This window comes from Dysidea avara, chromosome 7 (assembly GCF_963678975.1).
Source record: "Dysidea avara chromosome 7, odDysAvar1.4, whole genome shotgun sequence".
In the NCBI taxonomy this organism is placed as follows: Eukaryota; Metazoa; Porifera; class Demospongiae; order Dictyoceratida; family Dysideidae; genus Dysidea; species Dysidea avara.
This window is the reverse complement of record NC_089278.1, coordinates 29,040,008-29,060,968: the sequence shown is the minus strand read 5'-3', so window position 1 is coordinate 29,060,968 and position 20,961 is coordinate 29,040,008. Positions and strand designations below refer to the sequence as shown.

The 20,961-nt window shown below is 37.1% G+C and overlaps 1 protein-coding gene across 1 annotated transcript; it reads left to right on the top strand.

Moving 5' to 3' along the window:
* The first annotated feature begins 829 nt into the window (after window positions 1-829).
* Window positions 830-20,961, top strand: LOC136261146 (uncharacterized). Its single transcript, XM_066055118.1, has 7 exons — window positions 830-946; window positions 1,038-1,461; window positions 1,516-1,591; window positions 2,209-2,264; window positions 8,421-8,534; window positions 18,004-18,341; window positions 20,362-20,961. Exons 1-7 carry the CDS (start codon window positions 830-832, stop codon window positions 20,746-20,748), a joined length of 1,512 nt encoding a protein of 503 aa, XP_065911190.1. The 3' UTR covers window positions 20,749-20,961.

The window sequence follows — 20,961 nt, the reverse complement described above, 5'->3', positions numbered from 1 at the left end:
AGGCTATTAAAAATCTTTAAAAGGAAGGCATAGGGATGAAATAGGCCATGGGCCATTCAGGTCTCAAAACTGGCTAAAATAAAAAGACATTAACAGCACAGGTTTTTATTCAACACCACAGCACTATATAAAGTCACATACAGCCCTCCCCAGGCTGGCCAGAGCTCCATTAGGGCATCAGACTGTTTGTATGGATTGCCACTGTGCTTGGGAAAAGCAGCCAGTAAAGCAGGCCACTCAAGTCTAGCTGATTTTGAAATGACATTTGATAGTTTATTCATGTATAGCAGCAGCTCTGTGTTCTTGGTGATAAATCAAATTTGCTGTCATGGGCAATAAGACTGGTTTTCCCAGACCCATTTACATATAAAAACAGTATAAAGGATTTACTATCATTGAGGTAATTAAGTCAAGTAGTATCTACATACGTATGTACTACATAGTTATGTATGTTTTTATTACAAATTCATATTTAGGGTATAACATAATTACTATGAGTGAGATAAGTAACAATACAACAAGTACTGCTAAGTTGGTTACCATAACAGTGGAAGACACAGATGAAGAGGCTGGTGCTGTCAAAAATAGCACAGATAGTACCACATCATTTTGTGCTGAGGGAAGTGACTTACATGGAAACCATTTGCAAGTGCCAAAAAACCCAACACTGCTAGATGATAAGATGGATGCTCACATAAGTAATGAAACATTGCATAATTCCTTAAGAAGTTCAGTAAGAAACATTGCAGCTGAAGTTTTTACGACACAGAATATCACTACCGCTGTAAAGTGTAGATTAATTGCAACTTTGATTGTTATCATTTGTGTAATGATATTGTTATTTCTTGCTCCGATTGTCTGGTATAACACAGATCCACCTAGTGCAGAAACATATGCCACTAAAAGCACTGTCTTTTATAATCTAGAAATTGAGAGCGGCTGCATTGTAAGTGCATATTATAATGTGCATGGTATTATATTTAGTTACCATGTGTTTTATTTGCCTTACTTGGTGTATTCATGTATACATGCATTAGGCTACTTGTCCAATGCCTGATTCTACTTGGTTGATGGACCATTGTAAAATTAACTATTCTGAATATCAAGATTGCGAATTGAATTCTACAGCCATATTAGGTCTACACTCAATTTATCACTTAGGGTTAAACAGTGCTGCTTCTCAGTGTGACACAGATGATGTTTTATCATTTTTCTGCAATGCAACACTTCTATTGTGTAATGGTAATAGTTCTTCAGTAGATCTGACTGAAGAGTGTGAAGAAGTTCAAGATAACAAATGTGCTTCTGAGTGGAGAACAGTAGAAAGTATTTGTAACAGATCTGTCCCAGATTGTATGAGTTATGGTGAAGATGTCGATACAGCATACTCAAAAGCACCACTACTTACCTGCCCTACTGGTTTTGACCATTTTTGTGACTCTATATGCTTACCAGTATGCGGTGAATATTTCTTGTCAACTGAAGACACTTCTATATATTATTTCCGCTTTGTAGCAGCTACATTTGGAGTCCTTGGATTGATTGTGGGGATCATTACTATCATTGTCTGTTACTACAATTTACATAAATTGTAAGTTTTACTATGTTATGTTCATCTATTAAATAAAGATGTCAGGGTACTACTAACCAGCCATACCATGCATGTAAAGCAAAGCACATCAATAATAATTATTACAATAACTATGACAGATTGTCAATTATTTTATTAGTAGTGATTCAACATTGTACATAGGCTAGTGTACATTATGCCAGAATAATTTGGGTGGTAGCTAAACGAAATCAGGAATAACTCTAGAATAATAGAATTCATGCATTTTTCCAGCTTGCAATAGCTATCAGAGAAATTTTCATGCATAAACATTGCTAGCATAAAATTAGTACATAGATCAAGATTCTCTAATAGAGCAGTCATTTAACTAATAAAATAGTCACCCAAGGTCTATGTGACACTGTTATTATTGAGTACCTCAAATATGTTAAGGGTTTTTATGATGATAATTTCAGTTCCAGAAGAAAATGCAGGTCTCTGTTTCACAAATCACTCCAGAAACATTTGCCAATAATTTCAGAATATAAAGAATTGCTATAAAAATAATGATGTATTCAAGCCTAATTATACAGACTTTAGTCAGACTATACAGTAAGTGTACATGTGACAATATTATTAATTTTAATGTTATTTTTTAGACTACAGTTTCCTCGGATATTCATTTTATACAATATTATCATTTGGGAAACATACTGTAAGTTGACTGAGCATTATCATAACCACACACTTAGTGTAAAGCCAGTAGAGTGTAGCTATAGTGACAATTGTGCCACTGCCACTACTCACACAAAACACAATACACACAAATTAATGCACTTTGCCACATACTACACACACACACACACACACACACACACACACACACACACACACACACACACACACACACACACACACACTAGTGTTGTTCCAGTTCTTAGTACTGGAACTAAAATAATTCCAGTTCCAGGCCTTTATATTCCAGTTCCATAACTAGAACCGGTACAATAATGGTGCTTTCCTTAAAACTGGAACTATAAATTTGCTTTCCTCAAAACTGCATGGAACTAGAACTATAAATAAAGAGAAATTTTGTCAAGTATACTGGAACCAGAATTGGTTGTAACCATACAGCTTTTGCCAATGCGATTTTATGCTCTTACAAAATCAGAATTTACCTGCTGACAAAAGCACACACTGTAGTATATAACTTCATAAAAGCTGTATGTTACAACCATGTATGCATCAGTATGCTAAAACACTGACTGCTTGAAACAACTGATTAGTTTAATATTAGAACAGAATGCCAAATGCAATGCTGGCTCAGTCACATTGCTATGTCTGGTTCGTGCAGTGTTTGATACTTAGCTACAGGTCTTTTAGTACCACCCTGTGTTAGTGTTATAGTTGTTAGTGTAATAATGCTGATAACTACAGCATTAGCTACATACATGAAACAATTAAACCCAGCAAGACTAGCATATATAACTTAATAGTGACTGTCCATAATTCATTATGGGCTTTTGGTAATACTTAAGTTAAAGTAAGTGTTCTAGAAATTGAAGAATACTTTTAAATGTCATGGTTCCTTAACTGAAACTAGGACTGTAATTCTAAAGGTTATGGTTCCAGAACTGGAACTAGAACTGTGATTCTAAGGTTATGGTTCCAGAACTGGAACTAGAACTGTAATTCTAAAGGTTATGGTTCCAGAACTAGAACTGTAATTTTAAATATTAAGGTTCCAAAACTGGAACTAGAACTGTAATAATTATAACTAGCTGATACTGGAACAACATTAACACACACACACACGCATATACGCACACGCACATATATCAAGACACACGGTAGTGTGTCGTGCGGCCCAAGAAGCCGGCGCGCAACCCCAAGAAGCCGGCGCGCAACCCCGTGAGTATATTGACAGGAAGAAAGAAAACGCAATTTTCGCACCTCCGTAGCTCAGTGCTGCCTTGATGAAACAAGACGAATTTTGCTCTGTACATTCCCTCCAACTTCAGCACTCCACATACCAAATTTGAGCGAAATCGCTTCAGGCATTCCTGAGATATGCGACTTCAAAAATTGGCTTAGTTTCTTCGTTTTTTTTTTCTTATTTTTCTTCCTCTTTTCGCACACTTACAAAAACTGCTATAAAACTCGAACGCGTTATCCGATTGCCTTGAAATTTGGCACACAGAAGGGGGGTATAAAGGCGCATCTCGGTACCAACTTTGGCTGGAATACCATAAACAGGCAAAGAGTTATGAGCGATTATGCACGAAAAATAACACCAATATGTTGTCACGCCTACAGGGTAAACCGCGTATGGGAAGAAGTTGAAAATCGGTGGGTGAATAGGTTAACTATTGAACCTCAAACCTTTTGTGGTTTGAAAGAAATCGAGCTAAAAACCAGGAAGATACAACAACAAAACCAACAGTGTGTAACAATTACGCAACCGAGATTAGCTAATAAAAAACGAATACTTGCCACGCCTACCAGATAAACCGCTTGGGATAATGCTTTGAAATTCACTGTACAGATGGAGTAATCATCTTAGAAAGGCTCTTCAATGGTGTAGAAGAATCAGACTTAAAGCCACGGAGTTATAACACGAAATCCAACTTGGTGTAGCAAGTGCGAGATCGAGATACTCTAATAGAGCAGTCATCCTAATAGAGCAGTCATCCTAATAGAGCAGTCACCCTGAACAGAATTCAAGAGATCAGTTAGAAATAAGTAACCTGTATAGAGATCAGCTACAAACAAATCACCCTGAAGAGAGTTCAGCTACAAACAATTCACCCTGTTCAGACATCAGTTAGAAGAAGTTTTCTTGTAGAGAGTTCAGTTACAAACAAATCACCCTGTTGAAAGATCAGCTAGAAGATGTCACCTTGTAGATAGTTCAGTTACAAAGAAACCACCATGTAGAGAATTCAGCTACAAACTAGTGACCCTGTAGATACATCAGCTAGAAGAAGTTACCTTGTAGAGGGTTCAGCTACAAAGAAACCATTCTGTAAAGAGCTCAGCTGCAAACAAATCACCTATACAGTATTCAGCTACAAACAAATCACCCTGTAGAGAGATCAGCTAGAAGAAGTTACTTTGTAGATAGTTCAGCTACAAAGAAATCACCCTGTAGAGAGATCAGCTAGAAGAAGTTACCTTGTAGATAGTTCAGCTACAAACAATTCACCCTGTACAGAGCTCAGTTAAAAGAGGTTTCCTTGTAGAGAGTTCAGCTACAAACAAATCACCCTGTAGAGAGATCAGTTAGAAGAAGTTACCTTGTAGATTGTTCAGCTACAAACAATTCACCCTGTAAAGAGATCAGTTAGAAGAAGTTACCTTGTAGAGAGTTCAGCTACAAAGAAACCATCATGTAGAGAATTCAGCTACAAACAAATTGTCCTGTAGAGAGATCAGCTAGAAGAAGTTACTGTGTAGAGAGTTCAGCTACAAAGAAACCATCATGTAGAGAGTTCAGCTACAAACAAATCACCCTGTAGAGAGATCAGCTAGAAGAAGTTTCCTTGTAGAGAGTTCTGCTACAAACAAATCACCCTGTAGAAAGATCAGCTAGAAGAAATCACCTTGTAGAGAGTTCAGCTTCAAAGAAACAATCATGTGAGAGTTCAGCTACAAACAAATTGTCCTGTAGAGAGATCAGCTAGAAGAAGTTACCTTGTAGAGAGTTCAGTTACAAAAAAACCATCATGTAGAGAGTTCAGCTACAAACCAATCACCCTGTAGAAAGATCAGCTATAGAAGAAATCACCTTGTAGAGAGTTCAGCTACAAAGAAACCATCATGTAGAGAGTTCAGCTACAAACAAATCGTCCTGTAGAGAGATCAGCTAGAAGAAATCCCCTTGTAGAGAGTTCAGCTACAAAGAAACCATCATGTAGAGAGTTCAGCTGCAAACAAATCATCTGTAGAGAGTTAAGCTACAAACAAATCTCCCTGTAGAGAGATCAGCTAGAAGAAGTCACCTTGCAGGGAGTTCAGTTACAAAGAAACCACCATGTAGAGAGTTCAGCTGCAAACAAATCACTTGTAGAGAGTTCAGCTAGAAACAAGTCACCCTGTAGAGAGATCAGCTAGAAACAAGTCACCTTGTAGAGAGTTCAGCTAGAAGAAGTCACATTGTAGAGTGTTCAGCTACAAAGAAACTACCATGTAGAGAGTTCAGCTGCAAACAAATCACCCTGTAGAGAACTCAACTACAAACAAATCGCCCTGTAGAAAGATCAGCTAGAAAAAGTTACCTTATAGGGAGTTCAGCTACGAACAGATCACCCTGTAGAGAGTTCAGCTACAAACAAATCACCCTGTAGAGAGTTCAGTTACAAAGAAACCACCATGTAGAGAGTTCAGCTGCAAACAAATCACCCTGTAGAGAATTCAGCTACAAACAAATCACCCTGTAGTAAGATCAGCTAGAAGAAGTTACCTTGTAGAGAGTTCAGCTACAAAGAAACCACCATGTAGAGAGTTCAGCTGCAAACAAATCACCTGTAGAGAGTTCAGCTAGAAACAAGTCACCCTGTAGAGAGTTCAGCTAGAAGAAGTCACATTGTAGAGAGTTCAGCTACAATGAAACTCCCATGTAGAGAGTTCAGCTGCAAACAAATCACTCTGTAGAGAACTCAGCTACAAACAAATATGCAGTGTAAAAAGATCAGATAGAAGAAATTACCTTGTAGAGAGTTCAGCTACAAAAAAACCACCATTTAGAGAGTTCAGCTGCAAACAAATCACCCAGTAGAAAGTTCAGCTATGAACAGACCACCCTGTTGAGAGTTCAGTTAGAAACAAGGAATCCTGTTGAGAGATCACCTAGAAGTATCACCTTGTAGAGAGTTCAGCTACAAACAAATCACCTGTAGAGAGTTCAGCTACAAACAAATCACCCTGTACAGAGATCAGCTAGAAGAAGTCACCTTGTAGAGAGTTCAGCTATAAAGAAACCACCATGTAGAGAATTCAGCTGCAAACAAACACCCTGTAGAGAACTCAGCTACAAACAAATCGCCCTGTAGAAAGATCAGCTAGAAGAAGTTACCTTGTAGGGATTTCAGCTACAAACAAATCACCCTGTAGAGAGTTCAGCTACAAAGAAACCATTCTGTAAAGAGCTCAGCTGCAAATAAATCACCTGTACAGAATTCAGCTACAAACAAATCACCCTGTAGAGAGATCAGCTAGAAGAAATTACCTTGTAGATAGTTAAGCTACAAACAAACCACCCTGTAGAAAGATCAGTTAGAAGAAGTTACCTTGGAGAGAGTTCAGCTACAAAGAGACCATTTTGTAAAGAGCTCAGCTGCAAACAAATCACCTGTAAAGAATTCAGCTACGAACAAATCACCCTGTAGAGAGATCAGCTATAAGAAGTTACCTAGTAGATAGTTCAGCTACAAACAAATCTCCCTGTAGAGAGATCAGCTAGAAGAATTACCTTGTAGAGAGTTCAGCTACAAAGAAACCACCATGTAGAGAGTTCAGCTGCAAAGAAATCACCCTGTAGAAAATTCTGCCAGAAACAAATTGCCCTGTAGAAAGATCAGTTAGAAGAAGTTACCTTTTAGAGAGTTCAGCTACAAAGAAACCATTCTGTAAAGAGCTCAGCTGCAAACAAATCACCTGTACAGAATTCATCTACAAACACATCACTCTGTAGAGAGATCAGCTAGAAGAAGTTACCTTGTAGATCGTTCAGCTACAAACAATTCACCCTGTAGAGAGAGCAATTAGAAGAAGTCACCTTGTAGAGTCTTCAGTTACAAAGAAACCACCATGGAGATTTCTGTAATCAATATATGTGACCGGATTTGCGAAAAGGGGTCTTCCACACACATCCAATTCCGTAAACGTTGGAGACCATAACTCAGTGTTCAAGTAACATATTAACCTGAAAATTTCACCATATATTCAGCTATAGTGGTGCTCACCACTGCCCAAATTTCAAGGCAATAGCTCTTTCCAATCTGAAGTTATCAATTGTCAAAGTTGGCAAATTGGATGTGTGTGGAAGACCCCTTTTCGCAAATCCGGTCACATATGTATTATATATATAATTTGTAGATTTACTGATAAAATATTTAAAGTACATCTACTTCATCTTTTCTTCTTCCTGTAGTAAAGAAAAAAACATAGGTTAAAAAAGTCCCAAAGCTGGCCATAGGCCGGCTTTGGGGTATACAAATACAAAAAGAAATGAAACCTAATCCAAAACAGCTAAGCTGTAAAAAAAGGGTGCGGCCCTCAGAAAGGCTATGGTGAAAAAAGATGTGAAATCCAAGGTGGCGGCCAAGAAATGGCTGTGATGGTAGGTTAATGGTAAAAATTTTAATAACGACAATTCAGGTGAATTTTTGTGCCACTTCACAAAATTTACCTGAATTGTCGTTATTAAAATTTTTACCATTAACCTACCATCACAGCCATTTCTTGGCCGCCACCTTGGATTTCACATCTTTTTTCACCATAGCCTTTCTGAGGGCCGCACCCTTTTTTTACAGCTTAGCTGTTTTGGATTAGATATATATACGCACAAATGAATTTATTCTATTTAAAATCCGCATGTGACTGCCATGTGAGCGAAGCAAGTTCCAGTGGTTCTGTAGACAATAACAGTGTAGGAATGTTATTATTACAACTCAATGGCATTGTCATCATTACAGCCTTTTATTGGTTGCCAACTTTGGTTTCAATTTCAGAACATTTTTGACCCAGCTTTATTGAAGGCCACACAAATTTACAGTATATTAGGGACAACTGTTATTAAACTTTATATATCAACTTTACTAATAAGCAATATGCATATGTAAAGTGTTTACGTGTACATACTTTATTGCAGTGGGTTTTGTAATGCTACCATTCATGCTATTTATTTTTGGACATTCATTGATGTGCTCAGATCGCAACTATCTAAACAGCATTAGTAAACATGCCTACTTTTGTGAGATTCAAGGTACACTGTATGTGTGTGTGTGACAATATTACATATTAAACACTGCATTATATCATGCAATATTTATATATATATAAAGCGTACATAATATTCAGTGTTGGGAATAACGTGTTACTTATGTAACGCATTACGTAATATTATTTATTTTGTGGTAACTAAGTAATATAACAAAATACGCTATAAAAACAGGTAATATAACTCAAGTTACTTTACTACAAATGTAACGCATTACCTAAGTAATATAGTTACTGTAACGAATCTAATATTACATAATATTATTACTACAAGTAACTAAGTTACTAATCTCGTTAGTAATCTACTGAGTAACGCCTAGCCACTATGAAGTAATGAAGCCTACTGAATGAAACTTATTCACCAGCTTCTTATTTATAAACAAGATTTGCACATTGTCCAACAACGCAATCATGTCATGTGATAAGGCGGTAGTTTCACACGTGACAGCTTAAGGCTGTGGACACAAAGTAATACAATATATAATGACTTTATTTTATGGGTAATATGTAACTGTAACTAAATAGTTCAGTTGCAAGTAATATGTAATACGTAACTAGCCACTTTTAAAAAGTAACTTGCCCAACACTGGTAATATTATACCATGGCTGCGAGGGATTTTGCTGATATGCACACCCAAAACCTGAGTGCCGCATGCCTGAGAGGTAAGACTGTAGATATCAGCAAAATCCCAATGCATTCGTGGTATAAGCGATAGCTATATATCACTCAGGGCACAGTGGCACACTTACCTGATAGTAACAGAACTACGGAGTACTCACCACATTTGGTTTATACTCTAGCATTTGATGATCAATTGTGGCTTCAATAGCATGGGAAAATAGCTCTCAGAACATTATTTCTACATCAACCATTATGATTTAACACACACCAGGAACTTTCGATTGTAGGATTGGTTTTTGGGGTGTTGCCATTTTAGCATTGTGAACATATGCATAACTTTAGCTTATTCATGGTTAGTATAGGGTAAGTACTTTGGTGCATATAAAACATTGTTATGCAGGCCCGTAACCAGGATTTGTCAAAGGGGGATTCATCTTTGACATGGTAGGTGTTTATGGCAGGGGGTCTGGGGGCACAACCCTCAGCCACTGACAACACTTTAATATTTGTGACTGTCTCTGGGAAAACCGGTCTTATCGCCCATTTAAAAGTATCGAGAAACGTCGGTTTTAAATATTCTGTGTGTTGTAGCTGGCCAATGGTGGTAGCTACGCATACCAAATTTTCACACATTTCACAACAATTTCTTACCTTCCTGATCATCCACTGAAGAAGTAGTCAACAGCTAAGTTTCCCGCCATTTTAGATAGTTTTTAAACCGAGGTTGTCTGTATCAGGCGAGCTCCAGAAGGGGTGGGAGGCGGGGGCCCTGGAAGGCGGGCAAGATGGTGTTCAAAAATTGAAAAGAGACGTGCTAGGATGAATTAGGCCAAGTTATAGGCCATTCAGGGCTCAGAACTGGCTAAAACGAAAGGAAATTTACAGCACAGGTCATTGTCCAACACCACAGAGCTGTACAGCCACACACAGCCATCTCCTGGTCGGCCAGGGCTCCATCAAGACACCAGACCACTCGTACGGCTCGCCACTGTGCTCTAGAAAAGCAGCCAGCAAAAGCAGACCACTTTACTCTGGTCGACTGTGGCAGTGAAACTTGATAGTGCATTCATTAAGCTTTGTGTTTGTGTGAAAAAATCAAACTTCCTGTCTTGGGCGATAAGAACGGTTTTCGTAGATCCAGTCACATTTGACTTCTCCTAACTGGCCTAAAATTGATAGTACACACTATTGACTCCAAAGAGTAGTTGTAAGTGTATAATTCTGAATAATCCCTTCAAATCTGACATACTTTATTATTTAAAAATAATCTCAACTTTAGTATGTGCAGCAACTGCACATGCTTGGGTTAATTTTAGTAGCTTTAACTAGATACATTTCTTCTATACATTGAAATAACCAACACATGAAATTATCCATTTAGTATCTACTTATCAGTGTTTTGCTCAGTACTCCTCTACTCAATGAATAGCTATTATTCCTTTGTGTCACACTTAAGTGACATGAGTTATCTAGGTCACATGTGACTTCTTGGCTGCACTGTACAATGTTGTGGTTTCTTAGGACAGAGACTAAGTAGGTTTACAGTGCACATGCAAATATATACATAGCTAAATGCACAAGGAGTTTTTCCAAAGTAGTTCCCATGCTTGGTGGTGATTCGTAAGTACTGTAAAGCTTTAATAACAATAACAACAATAAGTGCAGGGGTCTTGCGGTATAGCCTCCACCACTGACACATTTTAAACATTAAAAAATACTTCAAAATTACATTTATTCATGATTTCTTAATGTATGGTTGTTCCTTTATCAATATTATTACAGTTATTTATTATTTTTAACTTGAATTTTCAGGGGGGGGGGGGGGTTTCTTGAACCCAATGCATGCCTGCCCATATACACCCCTGCACATCAATGAAAGAGCTAGGACTTTGCAAATATACTCATGCAAATAGTTTTTAATGTGAACTTCCTTGCTATATAGTTAGCTGACCAGAATAGCTAAACATTTAACTGAAAATCAAGAGCATTACATGCACACAAGCATTTCTCAGGTATACTAAGCAGTAACTACTATAAATTTGTTGCCTATCAGCTATATAAAACACAGACCTCTTCAGCTACATCAGTACAATTCATTAAGCAGCCACAAATTAATAATTTGGGTTGTCTACACTTTACTAATAATTGTATCTAATCTGATGAATTTAGCCATGACTACATATCTGAAAAATAGGCATAGCACAGTATTCAGGTAAGCACACTATAGAAGAGGTTCAGCTTGGTCTTAATTGTTTGAAAGCTTTAACCATGAATGATTAGAGTATTTGAGTGACTGTTTTGTTACAGCATTTGAGTAACTATTGTATTAGAGTATTTTAGTGAATGTTCTATTAGAGTATAACAATCATTTTGGCCCCCACCCAGATCTTAGCTGTGTAGAGGCAGGGGCGGATCCAGGGGGGGGGAGGCTTTGGGGGCTGAAGCCCCCCCTTCATTTTTAGGCTTTACTTGATCAATATGCTGAGTATTATAATGAAATTTTGTCTTAGCATAATTATATGATCACTAATAATACAAATACTCATAAAACCACCTTATAAACATCTTTCCAAGGTATTATCAGTGGATTTATGTTAAAGTTTATGCAACAAGGACCCGGATCAGCATTGGAGGTGTACAAGATCGAGATACTCTAATAGAGCAGTCACCGCTAACTACTCTAATAGAACATTCACTGGAAACATGTAGTTGGTTCTGTTATGGAATTTTTCCAAATCTGCTTGCACCTATACATACAATGAAGTGCATTGGTCTGTTTAAAGGGCTTCATTCATCTACTTGTGTAGTTAATATCAGGGGCGGATCCAGCAGCTGGCAAAGGGAGGGGCACAAACAGGCTAAGTTGTAAGTGGTTTTATTTTTATTTATTTATTATTACTGAGCAGGCAGCACTCAGTGCTGATTAGCTCAGGAAAAATTTAGCAATTACAAACATAGTTACAATGATTACATGCGTACAGAAGTTAGGACTTATAAATTTGCTGGATTTCATTAGTAAGTTGGTCAATGTTATCATGATCAATTAATCTGGGTGGTAAAGCATTCCAATCATGAATTGATCTGAAATAAAAAATATGCTGGAATATGTTGGTGGATGAAGTAGGAAGAATGTAACGTCTAGGATGATATTGTCTAGTGGCTCTTTCCATTTCTAAATAGTAGGATGGGATAGATAAAGGGTACTCATTGTGGATGATTTTAAATAGTGTTTGTAACCTACATATCTTACGACGTACTTGGAGACTTGGCCAAGAAAGCTGTTTTAACATAATTGTGATTGAACTGTATCTACTAAAATCATTTAAAACCCATCTTGCAGCTCTACGCTGCACTTTCTCTAACTGTTGGATATTAGTTTAATAGTATGGGTCCCATACAACCGCGGCATACTCCATTGCAGGACGAATCATGGTGAGGTAAGCTGATGCTTTTACTTCTGGCGAGCAACTACTAAGGTTTCTTTTGAGAAAGTTTAAAGTTTTGGTGGCTTTAGCAGCTGTGTTTTTATGTGAGATGACCAAGATAGTTTATTATCTAATAGAATTCCAAGGTAGGAATATTCACTAGATGTTGTTAAATTGTAATCATTCAGTTTATAATTGAATGAATAGGTGATGAAGATCTGGTAAAGCGCATAATAGTACATTTTGTTACATTAAAACGTAGTTGCCACTTTATTGCCCAGGCAGATAGTTGGTCGAGATCATTTTGTAGTTGGATAGCATCTTCTTCAGTAGTAATAGTTCTGTAAAGTATGCAATCATCAGCGAATAGTTGTAATGGTGAACTTATGCTCTCTGTGATGTCATTAATGTATATGAGAAACATCAAGGGACCAAGGACAGTTCCTTGAGGTACTCCATACTGAACGGACACCGATTCAGATGAGGCACCATCTAATACTACTTGTTGAGATCTTTGGGTAAGCCAGGTACTGATCCAGTGACAGATGTTATTAGTAATGCCATAATGTCTGAGTTTTCCAAGAAGTCTCTGGTGTGGGACACTGTCAAATGCTTTCGCAAAATCGAGAAGAATAACATCTGTTTGTTGGTGATGATCCATGGAATATGATAAATCTTCTAACAGGGAAGTAAGTTGAGTGACACAGGAGTGCTGAGACCTGAATCCGTGTTGGTTTTCAATGAGTACATTGAAGGAGTTCAGATGTTGTATAATAGACTGATAAATAATGTGCTCCATGGTTTTGCAGCATATAGATGTTAAGGATATTGGACGATAGTTGGAAGCATGAGTTCGGTTTCCTTTTTTGAAAACAGGGCATACATTAGCCTTTAACCAGTCAGATGGTAGCACACCTGTATCCATGGATTGCATACAAATGACTTGTAATATAGGTGATATTTCATTGGAACAGTGCTTTAATATAAATGGAGAGATATTGTCTGGGCCACTAGCCTTGTTGGTATCTAGTATAGATAGTTGATGTTGTATTCCAGTAACCGAAAAAGTTGTGTCTGGCATTCCAGGTAGTAAGTTATTACTTTGGTTCATAACGGGAACATTAGACAGATTTTCCTTGGTGAAGACTGACTCAAAGTGCTTGTTTAACACATTGGCCTTTTCTTTTGAATCAGAGATAGGTAGTCCATTTGTAACCAATGTGGAAATGTTATGATTATCTTTTCGTTTGGCTCTAATATATTTCCAAAATTGTCTGCGGTTTCCACTAAATGAGCCGTCAAATAATTTGCTAAAATAATTATTATGTGCTGTTTTCAACATACTGTTTATAGAGTTTTTCATCTTTCGATAAGCATTCCAGTCTTCACTAAAATTTCTCTTTCTCGCTCTGTTATATAATCTTTTACGCTTTCTCATGTTCCTCTTAATTTCTTTATTTATCCAAGGCAAGCTGGTACGGGAACGTATAGTTTTGTGTGGGACATTTTTATAGACAGTTACTGTAATTGCATTCTTGAGGTCACACCAATTTTGTTCAACAGATCTAGAGTAAGGATCACTTTCTAAAAATGATGTTTGAAAGCTGGACAAATCACCTTTGATGCTTTCAAGGTTGGCTTTATGATATAAGGCTGCTTTGTGCTCTATTTTATTATTAGTGGTTTTACTTTCCATGTCAACACAGAAGACAACAGCTTCATGATCAGACATCCCAGGGATAATACTTAGGTCTGAGATATTAGAGTAAGTAGAGAAGACAAAGTCAAGTATACTTTCCCGTCTAGTGGGGGATGTAACAAATTGTTCTAAACCAACATCATTGACTACGTCCAGAAATAAGTTATTCAATTCACTGCCATAAGTAGGATACAAACTAAGTTGGCCACTACCATCACACCAGTTAATGCTGGGAAAATTAAAATCACCAGTGAGTATAATATTCGGAAGTTCATTTGTTTGATTTATAAGACTGTTTAGTGATGTCTGTAAGTATAATATAGGCTCAATAAAGGGAGCTGGGGGCCGATAAAATGAGCAAATGTATATAGGGTTCCTTTTAGCTAGAGTTATTTTTGCCCAGACAATTTCTGCACTTACATCAAGTTCAGGCTGTTCAGTTACATTTAAACATTCTTTAATACACAAGAATACTCCTCCACCTCCCTCTACTCTATCTTTTCTAAAAACAGTGAAATTACTAGGGAAAACTTCAGCAGTATAGTATTGACCACCAAGATGTGATTCACAGCCACAAATAATGTCAGGATTATTTTCATCCACCAATGCTAAAAAGTTTGCTCTTTTCTCAGAACTACGTAAGCTACAACAATTTAAACTTAGGATTTTGGTTTTATTGTGGTTAGGAATAGAAGAATTAACAGTAAGATCATCAGGAATAATTTGAAGCTGAAGCCAGAGTAGGATTATTATAATCAGACTCCTTACTTTCCACACAGGAATACCTAACAATGATATTGCCATTTCAAATCATTAGATTTCTCTCACCTTTAGCTCTTCTAGACTGTAATTCTTGGACCAATGCCTTGTGTTTGACACGCTCGGATTGGGTCATATCATGGGAAATGAACACCCTCTTATATTGATCATTAAATCTAAGGTGGGGGGCATGAGAGAGAATAGCGTGTTTATCACCTTCTGAGTTCAATCTGATAAGCAATGGCCTGTGCTTTCCCTCAAGTCTCCTACCAAGGCGGAGAACTTTATCAACTTCCACATTGAGGTTAAAAAGTGATAGGCAAAGAGAAGTAAAAGATTCTTTATCAGCTGATAAATCAGCCCCTTCTGGATAATTATACATTATTAAGTTGTTCTTACGACGATTTCGATCAGAGATCTCATCAATAACACTCAATGCAGCTGAAGTAGATTGGGTAACAGGTGCTGAACTTTGAGCAATAGATGATGCTGTAGACTTGATTACTTGTTGTAGGTTTTCATTCATAGAACACAGGGCATTCACTTTCATAGAAAGATCTGATATTTCTTTTCTAATGGCTGTGTGTTCTAATACAAGTGGTTCAGTTTTGTTAGCTTCAGAGTTTTCGGATGGGAAAAGGGCTTTGTGAATGGAGTTAAACATAAGCTGCCTTGAGCGGGTTTCACATTTATTAAACTTGCAATAATACATGACATTGTCAACAGTGGATGTTAACTGGGTGAGAAGCTTATACTGATCTTTATTCAAGCCTTCACAAGATGCGTGCAGCCACGAGTAACACAAATCACATTGTACAGCCTCACTTCTCTTAGTACATTTCTTATTGCAGTGGCGACAAACATCTACGCTCTTACTTAAATCTTCAGGAGAGTCATCTGGTCTCTTTCGTTTAGAGGGGTTGTTGTCCAACGAAGCCATCGCTTCTAAGTCAGTTTTCCAAGTTTTGCCACAAAGTGGGTCAGTATATATCTGCGAATGTACGCGAACGAGAAAACCGTCAGTGTTAAACGAGACAAACCTTTCCTGGTACTGTTATCCACGCACTTTTCACCATGGTACCACAGCTTATCTTTGTGAAAATGGGGTAGAAGGTGATGAGAGTTAAACAAGTCATACAACTTTGGCGTGTCTTTTTTTTTTTTTGGTTGGATTCTCTTATTAGTTGCTGTATTTTTGAAACAGCAAATGATCACCTTTTTGTAGTGTCTCACTACTGATTTAGCCATTTTGCCTTTGCAGATGGTTGTGAAGTCTTTAAAGGCTATTAATGTCTTGCAACACGATAATTATTTTAGAGGCGCTTAGTACACACGAAGGTACTAGGTGACAATTTTATAGTTAGACTGATTTGCTTTGGTTTTAGGTGAATTTGTAATAATAAATGCTATTAAAATGTGCATATTTTCATGAGTTATAAGGCCTGGTGTAAGTTTAGTAGCTATTTTAACCAAAAAGAAGTAGCCTAGCTATGGCTACTCCACAAGGTGAGGTGAGGGGGGGGGGGGCATTTGCCCCAAATGCCCCATCCTGGATCCGCCATTGAATATGTATGGCAATACTTAATTCAGGTACACAATTTCCATTGAAAATGCTCTCAGATTCAATCTTGTATTGTTCAAATTTCAAAATTTTCCACTTTCAACATTATTATTCTAACATGTACCTATATATTCAGTGTTGTGCAATTGTGAGAGGGGTGCATCATGTACTTGGTTGTCTGTACCTACCCAAACTTTTCCATTAGCAAAATGCTTCAGAGAGCCATACCTATAATCTAAAGGCAGTATATAAAATATCTACAGGCAGAAAATATTATGAATTTTATGTGGAAATGTCTCCAAATTGCAGTATTTTAGCATCTATTTTTCAAAAGTTTCCTGGGAGGGCATGCCCCCAGACCCCCCTAGTTCCAGCATGCTTCACATGCTGTGAAGTGTACTTCACACACCTCTACCCAAGAGATTAGTACCTTAAGTTAGCCCCCCCTTTTATAAATCCTAGATCCGCCCCTGAGAGGTGGGGCTTGGCTCGACTTTAGTTGACACCTCAGAGCAGCCTTCAGTTCCATTCAATAGAGAGGGCATATAGCCCCTCTCTACCTTTCAGGCGCCCATGCCTTATATACGCCAGGAGTTAAACATTTTTTTTAATTGGTAATCCTGGAAGGGGGTTCGTCCGAACCACTCGAACCGCCCCCCCTCTGGTTACAGGCCTGTTATGAGCTCACATATCGGCTTTCTGTGCTGCAACCACGATCAAAGCTTTCGCAATACACTTAGCTACATTTGCCTCAGTAATACCTTGTCATCACCCTTACATACAATCATAATTCTCAGGCCCAATATAAATACACTCATGAAGCTTACCTGCAGCTACCACGCTTGTGAGTCACTCAAGTGGAATATATTAGTTGTAACATGATTTGCCTGATATATATTGCACACTCACACTCTTGCCTGCAGCACTTGTGCTTGCGTATATACAGTATCAGGCACTCATGTGGTTATGTCCATATGTTACAACTATTACATAAGACTAAACACTTCAAGACAATGAACACTTTAGCATCACAAACATTTCGGAGTTCCTCTACTGGAAGTGGTACTAAGGTATTTATACATATTTTATTGGTCTTTGTTGGGCAGAATTGTAAATAGTGATTAGTGAACCATGCACATGCAGCTTGTATAGAGTATCTGTTTAAATTTTAGAACACAAGTCAAAAAAGAGTCAGATTAACTGAATTCCATAGGTAACTAACCATATATCTTCTGTCAGATTTGCACCCGCACAGATAGATACTGACTTTCTGATATGCCACCTGATTTGTTTCCATGTCAAATATACTGCTACATGTATTACAAAGTGACAGGTGTATGAAATTGTCCAGCATTTGTATGCATCAATTTTAATTAAAATTCTTTGTAGGATTCATGTTGCAACTTTTGTACTCCTGTTTTGTGGGATTTTGGTGTTTTCATCTCCTTCATTTGTTCCTTGGTTTGGCTTTTCCATTCACAATAAAGGTATGGATGGACTCATCATCACGTAGAAAGAAAATCCACATTACTGAAGTAGTGATTGTAGTGCTGTATGGATTATTGTCTCCAATAATTGCTGTGAGCGTAACAAAGCAACAAGATAGTGGATCAATCTGTCTCCCTCAATCAAATTCTGTTGCATTTTATGGAGGACTATTACCAAATATTGCTCTATTTTGTATTGGTCTTGTGTTTATATTTTCTTCATTGTGGATTCTTCAGAAAGTAAGTATTATAAAATGCATGCAGTTTAAACAAAGCCTGTTTACTGTAGTCATACAATTGAACCATGATTCATGATGACCTTGATTTGAAGTTTCAGTATCACTTCCTGTGCATACCTTTGTTCCTTTATCAAATGGTAAACTACTGTACTACACAGTCTTCAAAACAAACATTATACATATACATATACATATACATAGAACTGCATAAACTCACACTCACAGATGCACACAAATATATGAGCTTTAGTATGATGTACTTTCCTGTCAGATAACTTAAAATCTGATATTCGCTGATCATGTTATACCTTGGTTACAGATATATCATGGGCTGATACAGGGGGGGTGGATGGGATGGCTAGCCACCCACCATGAATTGAACTACTTTACTTGCACATGCAAATCAAAACATTAATAGCTTAAGTACTCATACTAATACAAAGAGTTAATAATACCCTGTATTATTAACTCTTGCTAATACTAATCATATAAAACACTTGTCATACACATTTTTCTGTTATGTTTAGTCACAAACTCTTTGTATTATTTGTTGAACATTCAGTGGGAAACTAAATCCTGCAATACCAACACTCCGAGGTTACTCAGTCTTTCATCATTCATAGTGGTGCATAACCATGAACGGATTTGCCTGAGACAAGAAAAGGTGATGATTGAGTTTAACAATGGAATAGTAATTGTGACTCTCTAGTAATCAGTTGGTGAACTTACTGTAGGGTTTGGTCTAGTTTGACAACCTCTTATAACACGGGGCATGCTTTCATTGCTGTCAATATCTCTGCACAGATTTAAAGCTTTACGATAAATTTGATTATACTCAGCACTTGCATTTTCACAAAGTTGCTTGTAATGCTCCTTGACCTCATCAATTTTGTAAAACCAAAATAGCTATACTTTCTTGTAGTCATCCTTCTGCAATTGGCTTAATTGGCTCCAATAATTCTTTTGACAGCAAAAATGCAACCACATGCTCAAAGCTTGTAAAATATGCTTTAAATTATTGGCAGTACTTCGAGATTCAGAATCCAAATTCCAGTTATTTCCGGATCCATTAGGATAAATTTCACTATCTTTATCAGCAGGTAAACCAATCTGTTCCCAAGTCTTGACCAGGTAAGGATACAATTCAAAAATTGAGATTTAGTTATAATAGCTACTAACATGTCACCAGCGTTTCTTTAGGTTCAGTACAAGTGGCCAGCGCAAAATTTACGTTAATAATTTTCAGTCACAATCACTTCCAGATTCAATCTCAGGAGGGAAATTTTTTAAATTTCCTGGGGGGACATGTCCCCAGACCCCCTAGTAAAAGCATGCTGAGTGTGCTTCGCATACTGAATCTATTATCACAAACATAACACTTTGATAAATTCCTACTTCATTAGCTATATGGCAGTGCTCGTATAAAAACTAGCAAAAGCATGAAACTAATTAAGCCAGCCAACCCCTTTCATTTATTTCTGGATCAGCTCCTGTATATCAGTATAGTACACAGAGTGCATATTTGCATTAGCTTGTTTGTGTAAAATGTGTCATTTTATAAGCTATAATTCCACATATATATGCATGTAGCAAAATAATCAATCCACCTTTTAATATTATAGGCCATTGTAAATTCCTCTACAGTGTACATTAGTAGAATTTTGACCGTTTAATAAGAACATATTGTGCAACCTTCATTACTGTTCTGTTCTGTTAAAGTAGCTACTTATATTTTAATCTAGAGTTGCAGAACAATCTACTGAACATTGTCCATAATTAGCTTTAGGTTTAGCTATCTTAGTAATTTGATTATAGTCGGACAAGTACAATGCAAACAAATTTCTATATGCACTTGATGTATAGTCTATATACCCTCAGGTCCTCAATACATCCCAATTAAAACTGTACTATAGTTTTATTTTTAACTAATGTTTTTAAATGTACTGCATGTATGAAAAAATTGATGCTGCATGGGCTTATTTGCATTAGTTATATAATTTTTTATCATTTCTTTTACTTAGAAGCATCACTCAAGGTCAAACAATATCACTGTTGCTAAAATATTCTGTGTGACCTCAGACTGGTCTGATGCTGAAATTAAACTGAGTCTCTTGTTCTGCTATTATGTATTAGTAATGTTGTCATATTTCAGTGCACATATGGTGCACTTGATGACTAAAGATGAGTTAGTTGCTAACACTGACAAATTTATAACCTGTTCACTTGGAGGTGCCAGAGAGGAGTGTGAGGAATATAAAATGGAAGCTGTAAACTCTTTGAATACTGTACTTGTTTTGATTACTATTGCTATCTTGTTGTACTCAATAATCAACTTCACTCATCTGATGTATGTGATACGTTTCCAAACTGTGAGGGAGGCCATTAAAAAGATATTCAATAAGCACTGAAACATACATAGTAGCAAGAGTACCAAATGATAATAACGTACACATGTAGTACTCTTCATAGTTTTACTGCTACAGATTCTGTTTAGTATATGTACATAATTTTGCTTATTGTGAATGCATGCATATGCATTATATACATGCTATCAACTGCACTTTAGTTAGCTGTATGATATGTACAAATGGCACATATAGTTGAGTATCTGATGGTGGATT